The 19,651-nt window shown below is 40.3% G+C and overlaps 3 protein-coding genes across 3 annotated transcripts in view; all 3 read left to right on the top strand.

Moving 5' to 3' along the window:
• hdac8 (histone deacetylase 8) overlaps positions 1 to 9,769 on the top strand; it is a 12,169-nt gene extending 2,400 nt beyond the window's left edge. Inside the window, exons 6-11 of the mRNA XM_076289139.1 lie at positions 132 to 209; positions 595 to 703; positions 1,366 to 1,538; positions 1,830 to 1,924; positions 7,505 to 7,610; positions 9,153 to 9,769. Coding sequence (XP_076145254.1) covers positions 132 to 209; positions 595 to 703; positions 1,366 to 1,538; positions 1,830 to 1,924; positions 7,505 to 7,610; positions 9,153 to 9,175 — 584 coding nt within the window. The 3' untranslated portion in view covers positions 9,176 to 9,769. The remainder of the gene's footprint in view (positions 1 to 131; positions 210 to 594; positions 704 to 1,365; positions 1,539 to 1,829; positions 1,925 to 7,504; positions 7,611 to 9,152) is intronic.
• Positions 9,770 to 11,675: 1,906 nt separating this feature from the next.
• On the top strand, positions 11,676 to 14,616 carry cited1 (Cbp/p300-interacting transactivator, with Glu/Asp-rich carboxy-terminal domain, 1). Its single transcript, XM_076289739.1, has 2 exons — positions 11,676 to 11,944; positions 12,833 to 14,616. Exon 2 carries the CDS (start codon positions 12,846 to 12,848, stop codon positions 13,323 to 13,325), a length of 480 nt encoding a protein of 159 aa, XP_076145854.1. The 5' UTR covers positions 11,676 to 11,944; positions 12,833 to 12,845; the 3' UTR covers positions 13,326 to 14,616.
• Positions 14,617 to 15,774: 1,158 nt separating this feature from the next.
• On the top strand, positions 15,775 to 19,651 carry rps4x (ribosomal protein S4 X-linked). The gene is made up of 6 exons (XM_076289138.1): positions 15,775 to 15,892; positions 16,081 to 16,261; positions 17,842 to 17,939; positions 18,103 to 18,274; positions 18,387 to 18,544; positions 19,486 to 19,651. Exons 1-6 carry the CDS (start codon positions 15,866 to 15,868, stop codon positions 19,585 to 19,587), a joined length of 738 nt encoding a protein of 245 aa, XP_076145253.1. The 5' UTR covers positions 15,775 to 15,865; the 3' UTR covers positions 19,588 to 19,651.

Below are 19,651 nucleotides of genomic sequence, written 5' to 3'. Positions count from 1 at the left end.
TAATTGTAATATATAACAGTTGTAAAAATATTTATTATACATGTGTGTAATTACATTTGAGGTATCTTGTATTTATGCGGGATAACAGTCTTTGCCTTCACTACAATGTTGTTTTTGTTGTATTCACACAGGAGTTGAGGATGCTTTCACTTTCACATCCAAAGTAATGACTGTGTCACTACACAAATTCTCTCCAGGCTTCTTCCCAGGTACGTTTTATTAAGCATTTCTTCTTTTCCAGTACTACTTAGAACAATAGCTGGATTTCTGACAAGATTTTTAAACACACAAATGCAAGGCTTGTAATTCACATGAAATGTAATGAGAGTGAAAATCGAATTTGTCATGGGGGTGAGGGGATTACATCTCAATTTCCGATAGACGTCAATTCTGTAAAAGTTGACCTGCCAGCCTTACATATGCATCTCACAGCTATTTACAATTCCTCTCTTGATTAGGAGAATGTCCATTTTTGTCTTACATAATCAAACAGATAGAAACATGCACAGACTCTTGCCACATTTGTGTTTTCCGGTACATCCCTAATGCTGTTCTGGATGTAGGTCTTGTTGTCATAGTGACTTTGTGCTGTAGGTACAGGTGACGTGACTGACACAGGCCTTGGGAAAGGACGCTGGTATGCTGTCAACGTTCCACTGGAAGATGGCATTGGAGACGACAGGTATTTTCAGGTTTTTAAGAGGTGAGTAACCTTTATTCATTTCCCCCCCTAAACACATCACCATCATTGCTCTATATCAGCAGTTCCCAAACTGTTTTCCCCGCGGACCACCTTCTACATCCTGACTCGGCTCGCGTACCCCCACCATCCAACACATAAAAAAGTAACTACTTCAACGAAACTAACGCGCCAGATATTCTGGCTGCCCGCAGGAAATCACGTGTAGCCTATTGTGTGTAGCTTATTTTTTAATGAAAACATACCCTATTATAGAGTTTACAAATGATTTCCTTTAATTTCACATTTCCATATCATTATAACCCGATTCGAAATTATGTATTATTTATGAATTAATTAGAGTATTAATTAATTAATCATTTTTAACTCCTTTCCGCCATTGCCCTTTTCATCTCGCGTACCCCCTAGTGGCAGCTCGCGTACCACAGTTTGGGAATCCCTGCTCTATATAGTTAGTTACTATAATTGCATAATGATAAATCAATGAATAAATTCACTTGTAGTTAATAGTTTTATACTGTTAAGTCCCCTATCGTGTACTACTTTATCTACTCTCAGTAGCAAAGTACAAACTGTTCAATGAAATTGATGCGATAATCCAAATCCAGGTAAACAAATCGAAGAGTTGTTAAATTGATGAGTGCTGTGATGTGCTCCTGCTTCAGTGTGATACAGCAGGTGCAGACGTTGTTTAACCCCGAGGCCGTCGTGATGCAGCTAGGGGCCGACACCATGGCTGGTGACCCCATGTGTTCTTTCAACATGACACCCGTGGGAGTCGGCAGGTGCCTACAGTACGTCTTAGAATGGGAGCTGCCCACACTATTGCTTGGAGGAGGTTGGTTTGTGTTTGTGACGTTTTGTTTGCCCACAAAGGTTGCTTTGTTTGGGATCTTCCTTATGATTTGTAAATAGGCTTGGTTGTTGATTTGCTGTGGGAAATCCCCTACCTATAGTGCTAGGAATTTAACACCTCTCCTATGTATATCTGATATGTATATCTGATATACCTCTCCTATGTATATCTGATATCTGATATATATCTGATATCTGACTTTAATTCGATGTTAATATTTTTCTCCACCTGCTTTTCACTCCACCTGTTCCCCCATGCTCTGGTCGGAAATAGGAGGTTATAATCTTGCCAACACAGCTCGATGCTGGACCTATCTGACGGGGACTGTCCTGGGTCAGTCGCTGGCCTCTGAGATCCCTGACCACGAGGTAAGAATCCATCCTGTGCCTGAGCCCCTCTCTCCTCATCCCTCCTCTGCTCCAGACCCCCCCCCCCCCCCCCCCCCCCACACACACACACACACACACACACCCACACACACACACCCCTCTATCTTGCTGACTCTCCGCTGAGTCACCCAATCTAATCAAAGACTCGGCTGGCTCTGAATAAATGGGTCTGTTTTCAGGTGATTGGAGGGGAATGTTGTGTGTGTGTGTGTGTGTGTGTGTGTGTGTGCGCCTGTGTGTTTAGGGAATGGGGAGGGGGGGGGGGTGCTATGCCAACAATGGGGTTCTGTCCCAACTGACATACAGAGGAATACTTGTGTCCTTCTCTCGACCACTCGTGACCCTCCTTCGCGCTCCCCACCTTTCCAGAGAAAGCGTGTGCCTCACTCTGAAATTGTCTTTTTTTCAAAGGCAATTTCTAAATCCGCACATACGTGAACATAAGAGTTCATAAAAGAGAGCTGGACACATGTGAATGTATTTTTTTCAAAGTACAGTACAGGGAGTAGATATCATCCCTCTTACCATGCTTCTATTGGAGACTCACAAAGAGGGTCTTTCTCTAGTGGTGATAGAGATTTTCATTGTCCGCTAAATAAAAGCAGCTCTTGTTTCTTTCAACCTGACCTTTTAACATGTGTGTGACCTGTACTAACCTCATTAAGAGATGCTGTTGAAATACAGACGCTCTGTGTGTACACGGGACTGCTCTGTGCACGTACTGAGCCTCAGTCAAGGGGTGATGGAAAAACAAAGTCAGACAGACTGTTGTGAGGATGGGACATATGGCCTTTTGCCATTTGTTTATCAGTTTTGTAGTTTGTCTTATTTTAACCCTGATTATTTAGCCAAATCAACTCAATGCTACTTTTGACATTTTTTGGTGTGGAAGAGTTTCTCAGTGCTGGTGGTTGTTTGAACTCTTGTCTCTAGTACGGTAGTACATTTTTTATGCTGTTCCCTTTGGGCGCCTACAAGTTGAGCAGGGTTCATATCCCAATTCCTACCTTTAACCTTAGTCTGGATTTGTATACCTAGAGGACTACCCTCAATCCCTACTCAAGCCTGGGTTGTACTCCCAAGGGAATCCCCACTCTATACCCCTTGGAGTAGCTAGCTAGACTTACTGTAATATTGCTAGTCTAGTCTATAAACAGTACAATGTATACACTGGGGCCATTGACATTGTTTACTTTCAGGAAAAGTTTGGGGGTCCTGACATCTAGTCACTACATCGCTAATCTCTTTTTAGTTGTACGTGTCTAGGTATGACATGCATGTGAAGTTGATAGATCTAGCCTTTGTGTGAGGCACTTTAATCCATTGGTTCTTAACTGGTCTTGCTTTGGGACCCACAATTTCCCATGTTTATTAAGTCGCGACCAGTGTTGGGAGTAATGCGTTACAAAGTAACGCGTTACTGTAATTCCACTACTTTTAGTGGTAACGAGCATGTAACGAAGTATTTTTGTAAATCAAGTAACGCAATTACAATTACTGAAATTTCATAGAGTTCGTTATTTGCGTTACTCTGTTGATCTTGAATGAACGACTGCAGACAAGATGACAGATGCACATTTGCTGCTTCTGATCTAACGTCTCCCGACATTAGCTGTGTTTCCAGCCATTGTGTACATGTTTAGATTGCAGATGCATTCTTTACATTTAATAGGAGCCTCCTCACATTCCTCCTTATTTCGTATTTATGCTAAAACACACACGAGTGCATTAGGCTACAATTTAAATGGGGATCTTAAAAGCCTTTTCCCTTTCGTTTCCATCTCGTAAGCTCCACTACAGTAAAAGCGCATTGTTGTTTATTTTATCTCTGCTCTTTTTCGCCTATTGCGCAAAAGCTTCGTTATATCAATTTCTCATTAACATAGCCACAACACCAATAGGCCTACATACAGTAGCCTATATATAGCCTTGGCACAAGCAAGCACACGTTTAACTCGAGAGGAAAATGCAGATTTCACTTACCAGATAAAGAAACCTCCAAATAGCCTACCGTACATACTACAGCGACTTGAGTTATTTGCACAGTATGTTTACATCGGAATTGACGTCCGTGGTGTTATGGATTCATTTGTCTGCGACAGAACATGCAACTTCTCTCTGAAACACCTTATCAGCCGAAGAGTAACCTTCTGCATAGTGCGCGACAACCCCAAACCCTCGGATGCGCATCAGAACTTATTTCGGTAGGTCAGCACTTGTGAAGCGCAGGCTTTTCCCAAACTGGTGGTGCTTAAAATGCTATATAATACAACTGTGTTCAAAGCAGGATGAGGATAACCTAAGGTTGTATGTGTGTGTGAGCAGACAATAACTGCTTTGAAAATAAGCCATTTAACATTGTTTCACATTACATCCCATTGAACTCATTCCATGTAGCCTACAGAAGGATTGCAATAATAATGATAATAATAACTTACTATATTGCAGAATTCAGTGTCAGTGCACCACCATGCATACCATGCAGTAGTAGAAGGCAAGCAGTAGGCAGTGTGCTGTACATATCTATCAAACCACCTAGATGGTAAGGGTGGCACAAAACAAGGTCAGGGAAGCCTTCATGCATTGTAGAATGTTTTGTGGTCGGAAAAAGTTTGAGAACTCATGCACAAGGCTATTGATTTGAAGGCCCGTTGAAACTACAATAAATAGGTCTAAAAATTAGGTTTATTGTGTGACTTCGGTTCTGTTCATATTGATTCATATTGACATTTTAAAAGCAGACTTAAAAGTAACTCAAAAGTTACTTTCTCTAGTAACTAATTACTTTTGATATACAGTAATTGGTAAGGTAATTCAATTACTTTTGAAAGAAGTAACTGTAACTAATTACTAATTTTCAGTAACTTTCCCAACATTGGTCGCGACCCACACAGAATTGTTCTGTGACCCACTTTTGGATCCCGACTCACCAGTTAAGAAACACTGCTCTAATCATTAGCACAAGATATGCATCCTGTGTTTGGCCAAATCTGCCATCCTTTTTGGTTGCGCGTGTTGAACCTGGAATCCTTAATGGCTTTCAATAAGGCTATATGCGCTACCAATAGCCCAAATGCCTAATCAAAGAACCTACATGGTGGAAAAAACACATCACTAACAGAGCAACCTTTGTGAGAAATTCACTGGGGTTATCAACGAAACACCTTTCTTCATCAGTATTTAATGTATGGCTTCAACTCCTTCACAGCTCTTTTCAGTTATTGCCCTCAAAAACCAAAACTCTAACAGAAGTGTTGTGGCTGACTTGGCTACAGAGCCTCTAGCACCAATCTCCACTGGTCTCGACTGCTTGCCAGCCTCGTTCCCTTGCTCTTGCTACCAGTTCTGCATACTTTAACTTCTTCCTTTGAAAGGCTTCCTCTATCATGTCTTCAAAGGTCTCGGTCTGGCAGTGGTGGTGTGTAGATCAGATATTGTTGTTGTTGTTGTTATGGTAATTTAGTGGTTGAGGAGCTGGGCTAGCTTGCAGTAGCCACAGAAGTTGTGGGTTGTACCCTTAATCAAGGCACTTAACCCCAAGTGGCTCTCTGGGAGCACTGGCCCTTGTGCGGCTTGGGCATGCTCATCTATTACAGATTATGCCATGCTCTTGGGCATGCTCAAATGCTACAGACTATACCATGCTCTTGGGCATGCTCAAATGCTGCAGACTATGCCATGCTCTTGGGCATGCTTAACTGCTACAGACTACCATGCTCTTGGGCATGCTTAACTGCTACAGACTACCATGCTCTTGGGCATGCTTAACTGCTACAGACTATGCCATGCTCTTGGGCATGCTTAACTGCTACAGACTATGCCATGCTCTTCAACCATTTTGACCTGAATTTGTTGTCAATTGTAGATGCATGATAATGTCAATGTCCTGTTGATGAAGCATAACATCCTGTATTAATAGAAACAATATTACAGTGGGGAGAATACGTATTTGAACCCATGCTAAAGTTGACTAAAATGCTCATTGGGTTCAATGCAAATCAAACCAGCTAATAGGCTAACTGAAAAACACACCATGCCAATCTCTAGGTATGGTGAAGGGTATGTGATGATGTGGGGCTATTTTAATTCCAAAGGCCAAGGGAACTTTATCAGGATGCATAGTATCCTGAATCCATGAAATAAGTGGCCTTTAAAAATAAAAAATCTGCCTGCCTCTATGGGAATTTAACATAGGGGTCAAATACTTATTGCCCCTGTAATTTAAGGAAGAACATTTATTTATTTACGATACATTCTTCATTCACTAAGAAAATTGGTGTCCTTAAAGGTTAGATTTTTACTATTTGTTTTAATTAAGGCATTAAGATCAATTTCTAACAGATGTTTTTATATTTTTCTTTTTAGTCAACTTTAGCATGGGTTCAAATACTTATTCTCCCCACTGTATATCACCCCATCCAAACCATAAATGTCTATAAAGACATTTGTGAAACTGAATGCCCCCCCCCCCCCTTTCTTCCTGTACAGGCTGTAATACAATAATCTTTCCCTGCCCATAACCACACTTTGCTGTTTTCCCTTGTCCTCTCTGTGACAGCACAACACTCTTCTCCTTCATTTCAGCTTCCCTTCTTTCTCACATCAAGCCACGAAAGAGCTAACCCACTAGCCACCCCACTGCCTACCCTACTCAGCAGTGCAATTACAGTACAATATGTCCACCCTCTCAAAACAAAACACTCTTATTTACGGGAAGAATCCCTAATCTGAGGAAAGGGGAAAGAAATGACCAAAAGACTGGGGTATGAGTAAAAGGAAAGTTGGATAAGAAATGGGGTAAATGAGTGGAGGAATGAAGATGAGGGAGGAAGGAGTGGAACAAAAAGCACTTTGTACCTGAAGGCTCTGCTCCTCCAGCTGCTTCATTCCTGTAACAGTAAGAGGGCCATATCCAGACTGCTCACACATACACACACACACACACACACATACAGTATACACACACACACACACACACACAATGCAGACCCATACGGACCGGAGGTAACTGGAGCACGCACACAACAGGCTCATTCAGGGATCAAGAGAAAAAGAAAGGGATAGTTAACTCACTGGCCAAAATCATACTCTAGATCATACGGACACTAGAGCACAGGTGTTGGACAAAACTATAAATAAGAATATTAGCAATATTATTATACCACTGCTTGGTTTAATGTCCTATTTCCTATTCTTTAGAAATTTAATTTCCCATTATTTTATTGACTTTACATATTTGGACACCTACAAAGTAGTTCCAGTTTTTTGGCCGTCAGATGCACCTGATAATATAGAACACCAACTGGTCACCAGACCTGTTATTTGCATCAGATTCTTTCTCCACTTACAGTGAGGTAATTTAAGTGAGGTAATAAGATCATTTAAACAGGCTCTATGATTGGAGTTAGAGATGCTTGCTGGTGATGTCTACTGCTCTTTACTGGAATGGAGGCTGTTTGCCACAGAAAGCATTCTTTTTTCCCACTAGGCAAATAAATATTGATTTCTCTATGACAAATAGTTTGTGCTGAAATGTTCCTGTGTGTGGTTTCTGTCCAGTTCTTCACTGAGTACGGACCTGATTACTCACTAGAGATCAGCCCAAGCTGCAGACCTGACCGCAACGATGCCCAGCAGATAGACAGAGTCATCAACACCATCAGAGGTACCAGCCACGACCGCTACCTGTCATTTCAGCGAAGCTCAGAGATTTCAATCATTCTGATTTTGTGTTTGTTGCAGAACACTTTTTGAGGTGCTTTTTGAGGAACACTATGCCAACTAGTCATATCTAGTCTTATTTCTTGGCTCTTGGCTTCCTCGGGAAATAATCATGTCACTTTGTTTACATGGTATAATGTGTTGTGAATTATGTGATTCTTCATGGTGTTTAGCAATATTTTCCATCTTCTGCTGAAATGTCAACATGTCCAGCCCTGAAAAATATTTGCCACATATCAACATTTACATTATTCATTTAATAGATTTTGCTCAAAGTTAGATATACAATTTAATCTGTATTTGTGATCTCTCTGAGGACCAGATGTACGTACATTTGCGAACGTAACGTTATCAGCGTCATGGACAAACCGCAGTTTGCGAACGCTGACAGACCCAAGTTTCCGTCGTATTTATCAATCGTTCAATCCTTAGTGTAAACTGCGCCTTCTCTGCCTTTCTCTGCCCATAAACGCAATTTACGAACGTCCACAACTGAATGGCAGATCCTACATACAAGCGCAGTTGAATGAAGTTAACTGATGACAATTAAAAAGAATCAAACATTTAGCGATTATGAAATAATAGGCCTACCATACATGATAAGATGTCAACAAGCAGGGAGATAATGAAGATCAGTAGTTCTACTCAAACTACTTGTGAACGTAGGCTATGGAAGATTGGTCAAATCTAGCAAGTAGGAAAGTTTAAGTGAATGACGTGAAAGTAAGACATTTGAAAGACCAACGAAAGTTAATGTTGCTTTTGATAGTACAAAGACTTGCAAAACTGGTGCTCTAAATAACGATTCTGTTGTCTCTGAACGGTTCTCTTATTGACGCATTGAACTGCAATTTGGATTAATACCTGCTTTTACAAGGCGGAAGTATTTAGGCGCAGAATAGACGTGCGCTTTTAGGAGTAGTCTTTGTACATACCGCGGAATACATAATTAGGCACTCTTTACTCTTCCCCTCCCATCTTTTTACGCTAAACTCCCACTTTCCCCTGGATCCTCCCATGAATGCATATGCATGACATGAAACACGCAATCTGCCATTGTCAGCTCCCGCGACAGGCAGTTTGCGCTTTTACATCATTGCGGCCTGTTTGTACATACCTCGCAATGATTTTACACGCACGTTGCGAAACAAATACGCCTGAAGTGGGCGCAAAAGCCCTTAGTTTGAAATGACGTCAATGGTGTTGGCACCCTATTCCACGAGCCTAGCTACAGAAACACAGTTTCTTCACAAATATAAAGTAACCTAATTGATTGATGGATACTCCTGAATTGTATATGACATACATGGATTTGATTCAGCTATTTGATTGGATCATAAATATTCAATTATGTCAACAATCAGATGACCTCAACTCGCATGCTTGTTTTCAAACATTTTGATTTCTTGTGGGTGTTTTGCATAACCCTTTCCATGATCTAATTTTAACCGAGCTTTTCCCCAATCCCTCTTCTGCTTGTTTACAGGGAATCTGAAGAATGTAGTTTAAGAGTGGGCCCTGGGCTCATGTTTCCAAATCAGGCCCACTTGCCTAATGAAGACAGTATGTGGAGGCGGGAGCCAGAGGGGAACTTTAGAAAACATCACTCCAATGTTTCCAGGAATCTATTTTAATGTACACACGGGGAATAGAGATTTTTAAATCCCATTTTCAACATTTCTTTCTTTTTTTTTTCTTTTTTTTTATCCAAAAACACACAAAAAGCATGGATGGACCAAAATTCTGCTATCATGCATTTGTTCCCTCGGAAAGTAGTGTCTAAATCTTCTAAGACTTTTTTCTATCTGAAGTCTGCTATGGTTACTGTGGATGATGACATGATGTTTTTTTTTTTTTTTTGTATATATGAATATATGTACCATCATAAATTCCTAATCCCGTGTGCAGATAAAGTCATAACTCATGCTGTCTTTGAGATTGAATGAATTGTTCGGTGGCTATAGTTGTACAAATGTTGTCAAAGGGTGTGCATGATTTTTTTCTTATTTGTCTTTAACTTTGGTCAGCTTTATGACTGACGGAAGTAACATTGTCCTTTAAGCATACTACCTTCCTTTTTTTCTAAGTAAAACTGTAAATAAATATTTGCTTGCCTTTTTATTTTTGGGGTACTGTAAAGTGGTAAGGTTTTTCCACATGTCGCCTATTTATTTAGGCTGTCCTGCCCATTAAATAGGAGTGGCCCTCCACAGAGGCCAGTGTAACCTCAAATAGAGTGGCAAACTTAAGGCCAACACCCACTGGCGACAACATTCGCATCTATGGATTTGACGCTCAAGAGAGACAATTTTCTAAACGTTCGTGTCAATGCGTGTCAGACACCGCCAATAGGCTTTGCTCCATTAAAGGTAATGGAGTTCTAAACTTTGGCATCAGTTGACGGGCGTCAGATGCCGCCAGTAGGCGTTGGCCTTTAAAGGGTAGTGGTAGTTGATTCAGTTTCAGAATGGGGCTCTAGTATGATGTATTATACTGTATGTATCAGATAAGTTAACTAATGTTAAAGCAAATTTAACTGATTCCAATTAGTAAATGAATTCATGAATTATCATGAAATGCTTATTGTAAGGAAACTAAATACTTTTTACACAAAATCACATATGCTATGTCTTTGATGTAATACACTTGGGCAGCCTTTTTTAGCTAGGTATCAGAGTAGCTCACACTTCCTTTTGTAGAAACTGTGTTCAAGATTTGGGATGCACCTCCTGGAAAGCTAGACGGGAAATAATGATGCATGCCTTTGTAATAATGTAACAACCTCACTCACTTGATCTCATAATAGTATTTATTAAGAGAAGTACAATGCCGGTAATGTTGTGATTTGGATTGAATTGCCAATTGGCTCGGCCAGAGACGTATTGCTTTGTTTCTCATTTTAGGGCCAGGACTATGCAAGACAAAAAGTTATTTTTAAAACTATGTGTTACAGTCAAGGACCTCATCACCTTTAAATAGGCTGTTCCATATGTGTTTGACATGTGTGTTTTACTTAACTCTTAATTCATGTACCTTAATTTATGTACTCATCTTCTAAGCTGAGTGAACATGCTATCTATTTACATAATTTATTGCCCTCAAAAGCATAGCAGCCCTCACCTGCATTGTCGTTACAGTGGCTTGTGAATGTATTCAACACAGGGACATGTTAATCTTTTTGACTGTAAACCAACCTGGTAAAGTTTGTTGTTGGATATATCTAATGCTCGTAACTCTAGTATTAGGCCTATTACTGTTACCACACATGTTGAGGCCTTTATTTGTTTGTTTAGGACAGTGTTTTTATGGTCGAAGTCTTGATGCCCAATTGACCACCACTGGGTCTATAAAAAGTAAGTGGAAGTTGCATCACACCGCACCACCCAGATGTCCATCTCTCAAACCAAGGACCTCATGCAGAAGCAAACTGATAGATATCACAATCCAGACTTAACCCTGAGAAACGGTGGCTAGAATCAAGGTTCTGCAGGTGCACAATCTAAAAAGCTATATAAAACTGGCCTCTTGAAGGGTGGCCATAAAGTCATTGCATAGGGGCTGAATACTGAAGCCAGCAGAATTGTTTCATTTATTCTTACATTTTGTAGACATATTTAGCCATTGGAAAATACAGTATCAGTTGAGTTCATGATCACAATGAAAATAGTGGGAAAGCATCTGGCTAAGTAGGCCTGTAAACGAGAATATGATGATGTCTTTCAGGGGTTGAATGTTTTTGCAAGGTACTGTAAATGGGATTAATGATGTAAAAATAATTTAGATGGTATAAGACAGTATTAGATTAGGGTCTGTTTTAAATTAATATCTTGTCAGGCTGCATTTGTAGGCTATAGCTTAAAATAATAAAATTGACAGTCTACATGGCATGCTTGAATGTTACCTCAATGTCACAATGTTTTTCTTAAAAAAAAAAAAAAAAAAACCGGTGTCAAGAGACCGAACGGCCAGCGCATGGGTGGCGCTCTTAACCCGGTTCACTTAGTGTTGCTCATACTACACTGAGTGAGAGTTTGGACAAAATAGCCTAAATGAATCCTTGAACTAAAACTATTAATTTAGTCAAGCCGTTTTCCTTTAAGTCTAACAACTCACTTTCTTGACTTTAGTTTTGTGCTAATTTCATTTTTTACGCATGCAGGATACTTCGCTTAAATTCTGTACTGTGATAAATGTTTGGTACTGCTGTGTTCATTCTGGATAATAAGCCGTATTTCTTCTTTGTGGGGTTAACGGTAGATTGGGCTATCTATTCTACAGGTAAGTTTGCAGTTAACCGTTATCTTTTATTCTAATTTAACTAAATAATAGTTTGTTGATTAGTTATGCAGGCAACCTAAAGAGGAAGACGCCGCCTATATAAGAATCATTAATAGTTAACGAGAAATATTGAATTATGGGAGAATGGGATTGATTAACACGCTTAACAATAAAGCTAGTTCCTACATTTAAAATGGTAAATGTTCATGTGATGATCTGGCACTCATGTTCAACTGTCAAAGTCGCAAAGATCTGATTCACATGAGTGCGTAATGCAGTCCATGGTACTGTATCCAAAAGATAGAATATGGTGCTCGCTTGTGTCATTAACATTTCTGTTAATTTATGATTCGTGAGTTTATGGTTCCTTAATAGTTTTAGAAAATGCCTGCATGTTTTTAAAGTTTAGATATACACTTAAGGGACAAATAAAACACAGTGGTGTGGGACTGCAAAAATGTGTATCACTGCTGTTTAGCCGAATGTATTTTTCCATGAACATTCCAGCGCCAACAATTCCAGCAATTCCATTTTAACTAAAAATAGGCTTTGTGTGTGTGTGGTGGTGGATGGTGTTATGGGGGCGTTCAGAGGTTGGCATAATCATTAATGATTACCTTTCTTAGAACTGAGACAGAGTTTGATACTGTGTGTTCCAAGCTTTTCAAACTTAGACCTATGATTACTTGGCCCGAAGGTATAATCAAATCACCTGCCGTAACAGACACAGTAATCATGAATAATTTAGTCAGGATAAGATAGTGGGATAGTGGTGTGTAGATCAGATATTGTTGTTGTTGTTGTTGTTGTTATTGTTGTCTTCCAGAGGGAGCCTTTGATGTCAGGTTGATAACATCACCAACATTCTGTATCTGTTTCCTTCCAAAGGTGCCCTCCGGTGATGAGTTTTCTGTTCCCTGACGACTACACCATGAAAGACTCTGACTCACTGACCATTCTTCACTACCCCGGCCCTGGAAAGACCAGCTCACAGTTCACACCCTCACCTCTCCACAGCGGAACTCCAGCCATGGGGAAACCTCAGCCCTTCTGCCTGCAGTCTGGCCCACACCTGCTTGCCAGCATGCAACTCCAGAAACTCAACAGCCATTATCAGAGTCTTGCTGCTACAACAGGATCAGCCAACATATCTTCGAGAGGCTATGGGATGCGACCATTGGGTATCACTCAGACCTCAGTCCCAGAGTCACACAGACCTCAGACCCAGAGTCCTGGGACTATTGACTTAGACCCTGTGGATGAAGAAGTGCTGATGTCCTTGGCGGTGGAGCTGGGCTTAGACCAGGCTAAGGAATTACCAGAGCTTTGGCTTGGCCAGAATGAGTTTGATTTGATCTCAGATATACCTGCTGGATGCTGACCTGTGTAGACACAGAGACAATTCTCCCATCACCACTGTATCTCCACTCAGCCGTTTTGAGGGAATAGACATATTTAAGATTTGTCTATATGATGGATCTGAAAGTGTTATCAGAAAGGCACAAACATTTTGGGCACAGACATTTGCACAGTTTCCTGTTTTGGTGCAGATAAGATTTACAAGTGATCTCAATCCAAATTATTTGAGGGCATATTCATAATTTTAATCTATTAGAAACAAGTGTAAAATCATCATTCTGTTGATTGATTTGGCTTGATGAGTCATCTGTAGGCCTACTATATGTGTATACTCATTCCCCAGACTGGCTGTGACATACAGCCACAAACAATTCACAAGGAGTGCTGCTAGGGTGAAGGGGTGTCCCTCTGATGCTCTTCAGTTTGGAGTTGGAAAAAGTTTCAGAAGTCTGAGGCACTCACAAGGGTTATATGTTTGTTATGCTTTTCGGGGCAAGTCAAAATGGCCTACAACATTTTGTAATACGCTATTCTAATCCAATCCAATGTCAATTTAAGTGCATAGCTTTCCGGGAGATGACACTAAAAAACAACAGTCCTGGTCCTGTACATGGAAAGCATGGAGAAACAATTCCAATTAATGTTACTTAAGTATATATATATATATACTCTTTTTTTCTTCAGGGGCACAGAAGGGAGAGGTGTAATTCGATAGCTGTTGAACTCAAACATAGCAACCAAAATGGCGGCCTTTGAGAATGCCTTTAAGACCTGAATGGATGGTCTTACACCTGAATGAATGCGAGGACACCCTGATTATGGTGTAATGCCCTGAGGGGCTATGCTGAATATGTGGGCATTGAAAACAATAAGAAGGCCTAACTGGGAAGTTGCTCAGTTCAGCCGTTGTGATACTGGTCATGTCCTCTGATTGAATAGTCAACACTTGCTCTCAACCTAGGCCTAAAGCATTTTGGATTTTGATATGTTCTTTTCATGTGTCATTGTGGAAAAACAAGGTGTTTTATGTCTTTGTGTATCTCTTTGCTTTCCTCTTAACTGAATTTCTACAGCTGGGGAAACAGTTTGACATAGATGCCACATGATCATAGTCAAATGTTTGTATAGAGGAATATTTTTAAAAATAAATTAGTCTGGACCTTCTTAGCTGAAAACGTTGAGGAGGACGTTGTTTGCTGGTTATTTTTTTTGTTTATGTTGACATAATGTTTGTGATTTTGTATTACACCTGTTTAAAATACACCATGGGGTTTGTTTGTATGTTTGATTAAACAGTAAGAACTTGTACTCTATCAGTTTTATGTTCGCACTACATTTTGGACTAGCAGTTAGGCTCATCCCTGAAAAAAACAAGTCAACCACATTTGCAGCATAATGCATTTTATTATGGCACCATCTAGCGGTCATTTTGCAAGATGCCCATGAAGCCATTGCAGAGGGACCGTCTTGAAATCTTCCAATTTTAGGAAGTCTGTTAAAGTTTGGGATTTCCAGATAAAAAGCCATGTAGGTTTTGAATGAACATGAAGAATAGTTGAGTAAACTGGGAAAAAAAATGAAATTGAAAAAAAAAAAAAGAAATTGCACACAATAAAAATGGAAAAACCAAATAGAAAGTGGTACTAAATGTGTGAAATGTAGACATTTTTCGAATTCATTGTCCATATGGTCAGTAGTATTGTGGTGGTATAGAGATAATTACCCTGACAGTAATGCTGTTGATTTTTGTAGTTAATCACAATTAAATCACAAATAACACATAAGATATCTGATCTGTCGTGAAAATGTACACACTGTGACGGTTGCGCAGTTTGGCCATCTAGGCGTGCCGTAGATGGCCTTATGTTCCTTTGCCAGGAAGTGGGTAGTCCTTTTCTGCATACTCCAACATGGTGAGTAGCTGAGCCTCCGAAATTCTCATATATTTTATCCTAAATCATCAACTATTCCGTGGTTCTAAAGTTTATTTCCTCCAACAATTTCTATTTCTATGCATGTTTACTACCGATAACCATGTATATTGAAGCAAAACGACTTATACGACAAGTTAGATATTTGATAAAGAAAGGGGACTGTTCTGCTAGCTGCAAACGCTAGCCATCTGATCATTGATGTGGCTACCGAATAATATGACCGGTGTGTCATTTCACTTAACTTACCGGGAAGCGACATAATTTTCTAACTTGCTGCTTTAGTATAATGTTGCTTACAGATTTTGTTAAATGTTCTGCTCTTTGGAATGAATTTGAATGTTATTGTAGGAAGTATGTCTGTGCAATGTTAGCTGGAAAACCAGGCCGCAGTCCTGGACCAGCAGTTCAGTAACGGTAACATTGCTTAGCTGATTTTGGTAGCATAGCGTCGGCTAACAGCTAGCTCTTTGACTTGGTTGTTATACTTATAAAACTGACTGCGTGTTGTGTGGGCATTTTGGGTACTTATCGGTTTAGTATATGTACATACAATAACTATTCTTTCTTACAATTAAAGGCCCGAGGACCGAAGAAGCACCTGAAGCGTGTTGCGGCGCCCAAGCATTGGATGCTTGACAAGCTAACTGGAGTATTTGTAAGTACACTTAAATTGGTTTGCTCACTAGCTGTTTTATAGAAAGTATTTTGCCACGAACCGATATATTCCTTTAGTGGTAATACATTTGTGATTTGAATGGTGGAAAGTCTAAAAGTTGTGGAATGTCGAAAATCGGATAGTCTTATGTGTAACAATTAAATAAATGGAGTAAATGTTGTCCCCAGGCTCCTCGTCCATCCACTGGGCCTCACAAGCTCAGGGAATGCCTGCCTCTCATCATCTTCCTGAGGAACCGCCTGAAGTATGCTCTGACAGGAGATGAAGTCAAGAAGATATGCATGCAGAGGTTCATCAAGATTGATGGCAAGGTCCGCACAGACGTGACCTATCCTGCTGGTTTCATGGGTGAGTACTCCCCACATGTTTGGATGTGGATGGTGGCAAGTGACATTGCCCACAGTGTTGAAACTAAAGTAGGGCATGCACAATATTGGAATTCTGCTGATATGTTTAAACTCATCTTGGCTGATTGCTGATGCCAACACGGCTATACACACCACTTTTTACATCTCAAGGATGTTCACTTCCACCAAAATAAAACCTAATAGTCGTATTGTGGTGGCCTTGTTATAGATCAAGGTCTCGAGCATTTACTTTCAATCCACCCCAAATATCTACTTTAAAAATGTAGACAGTCATGATCAATATGGATATTGTAACATACTGGTAATGTTAAATGCCAATTTGGGGTATGGCCTTTTCGAGCAGATTTGCAGGATGCATCCTCTGGAACCCAAATAAGTTGTAGTCTCACCGATTTATTATCAATCATGAATATTGTGTGCCGATAATACTATTTGAGCAATGACAAATGATCGTGCATCCCTATACTGAAGTTGTGTAGTCTTTCTCTGTATGTGTGATGTGCCGAGTTAACACATTCAGTTTGAAGCGTTACTTTGCACAAAAGGTAGTAACTGCACATGGTCATGTGTTCACAATGTTCCAAAGGGGGTGAGAGGATTGCTGTACATACCCCACAAATGAGTGAAACAGGTTTTGCTTATCACATGGTACTTTGGTAGACATTTAAAGTAACATTTAGTAGATCACCAGTTGACCACAAGTCAGTGGTCCAATAACTTCAACATCAATGGATCAGTCAAGAGAAAGTAAATATAAAATAGTTTGACTCACGACATTGAGTATCTTAATATGTAGTATGCTGTGTTGCATGGTCGTTACAAATGAGAATTTATGTCTTCAAAGTATGTTCTGTATATGATGTTCTGTTGGGTACATGTGGAAAGCCCACATAAAGGGGTAGGTTGTTGCTAGCCATAGAAGTGTTGTGTGGTATGATGACTATAGCCTCTAGTCCATTTTTCATGGCGGATTCCCCTTTGACGGTTAAAGAAATATTGTGCCACCTTGGTGCAAAAAATGTAAATCATCACCTTACCTTCCATTTGTCATAACACAGTGCCTAGCAGTTGCTACATGGCTTCTGTTAAATAGTGTTTAATTGCCAATATGTAAAATGTGTTCAGTTCCAATTTATGCTTCAGTTAGTTTTGTTTAAAATGTTTGTTTGGTTACCAATGCATGTAGTGTTCATTTTGGCCGTAATAGACTAATTAACCTTTCTTCCATAAACAGTTAACTAAATGGTAGGCCCTGTCAGCCTCACCACCAAGCAGGTTAGGTATAGGTTACTTTGGTTTTAAGAGCACTTCTGTATGATGTGTCCTGTAGTAGTGGGTTTAGGTTTCTTATGTTTTTTTCCCCCCTCTCCCTGTAATCCCTTTGCCCACTCCTCGCCTCACAGTTTAGGAAACACTGCTATACATAGATTTGAAATGCCAACAGCGCAGCTTTTTTGCTTTTGGATCATCTTGTCAGTGATGGATTTAATGGCTTTGAGACAAAAGTTTGGACATGTTTAATTCATATTTATTTTATATATATATTAATTTTGAAAACAGATGTCATCAGCATTGAGAAGACTGGTGAACACTTCCGTCTGATCTATGATGTGAAGGGACGTTTCACCGTCCACCGCATCACAAATGAGGAGGCTAAGGTAAGTTCCAAAATTGAGCCTGGCCATTCTGTTAAGCGTCCATCTTAATGGATTCATGTTTAATTGGGTAGTACTGAGTATTGGTTAGGATTGTAGGAAATGAAGGTTGGAGTGTGAAACATGTTATGAATTGAGTGCTTCATTTACTTTTTCCTCTCTGTAGTACAAGTTGTGCAAAGTGAAGAAAATCATCATTGGCACCAAGGGCATCCCCCACCTGGTCACCCATGATGCTCGCACCATCCGCTACCCTGACCCCAGTATCAAGGTCAACGACACAGTCCGCATTGACCTGGCAACCGGAAAAATCACAGACTTCATCAAGTTCGACACTAGTGAGTTACTTTCTTGACATGCTGACAAAATGGTGAATATAGATCAATAGATAACAGGCTTTACAGGCAGAGAGCTTGCTGATCAACTCTTGACTATCCTCTGTGTGGACAGGTAACCTTTGCATGGTCACTGGTGGTGCTAACTTGGGGCGTATTGGAGTGATCACCAACAGGGAGAGGCACCCTGGATCTTTCGATGTCGTTCACGTCAAGGACAGCAGTGGCACAAGCTTTGCCACCAGGCTCTCCAACATCTTTGTGATTGGCAAGGTGAGAAGGGGGTGAAAATATCTGATGGAGTGAATGAACGTGTCTGAAAATGAGGACTGATTAGGCTTGGTAGATGTATTGAATCATGCATTGGTTAGGGTGGTCATAGGAGAAATCTATATATTTCTTGGTTGGGTTATGTTTTTGGTCATCTTGGGCATAGCTGGTGTTGTATACTTGTTACAATCTTAGCAAATCAAACATTTGAATTGGCATATGTTCTCAAGCAGGTGGAACATCTGTCATTTTGGGAGACATGACTACTACTATGATCACGTTTTGTTTTCACCGGTGTTGAAGTTGCAGTGTTTGTGTGGCCAATCTATAAGGAAGGGACCTATAAGCTAACTGGTCTAATCCACTTCTAGTGAATTATGCTAAGCTTGGCTAATTGTGTCAGGCTTAATTATTGCACATACAGAGAAGAGAATTAAATGTAGTTGGCAAATAAGCTTATTTCCCAGAAGGTTGGTTTGCCTTGAACGATTACCATGGCGACATGAATTTACCAGAAATGAAAGGAAATGTGTTATGATTTGCTAGCTGCGTCCTTACGAAATGATGTGGAAAACATTAATGTGGGGGAGAAACTGGAATTATTGGCGGGACTCGGAAATGTTTTGCTTTCAAGGAGTGGGTGAATAATATCCATAAAAAGTTGCAGAGCATTTCTTGAGGGGCAGTGTGAGAACCAATTTGCGACCTCCAGTGTGGGAACATTGTCTGAGTACATGTCCATAAGTGGCATTCTTACTGACTGCATAATGCAAATTGTACAGCATTTTAAGGTTGGGACTCTTCCTCAATCTGTTTGAACATAATTCGGTGATCTTTGCATGAAGTCGTTGTGTGAATTCATTCATTGGTGTACTTCAGTTATGTGTGTTGCGATGCTGGTTTTGTGGTGAATTAACCTGCGCGTCTTGTGCTCTCCCTAACAGGGCATGAAGCCATGGGTGTCCATCCCCCGTGGAAAGGGTATCCGCCTCACCATTGCCGAGGAGAGAGACAAGAGACTGGCTGCCAAGCAGGGCAGCAGCTAAGTCCCCCCCCCTGGACTTTGCAGTTCTGAGCTTTCAAATAAAAGACAAATTGGTATTTACAAAA

Source organism: Alosa pseudoharengus, unplaced genomic scaffold (genome assembly GCF_046254945.1).
Source record: "Alosa pseudoharengus isolate Yale_2024_CS ecotype anadromous, Long Island Sound unplaced genomic scaffold, YU_APseudo_1.1 YU_APseudo_1.1_scf_17, whole genome shotgun sequence".
In the NCBI taxonomy this organism is placed as follows: domain Eukaryota; kingdom Metazoa; phylum Chordata; class Actinopteri; order Clupeiformes; family Clupeidae; genus Alosa; species Alosa pseudoharengus.
Note: the sequence above shows the minus strand (reverse complement) of the source record. Positions and strands in the feature narration are given on the sequence as shown.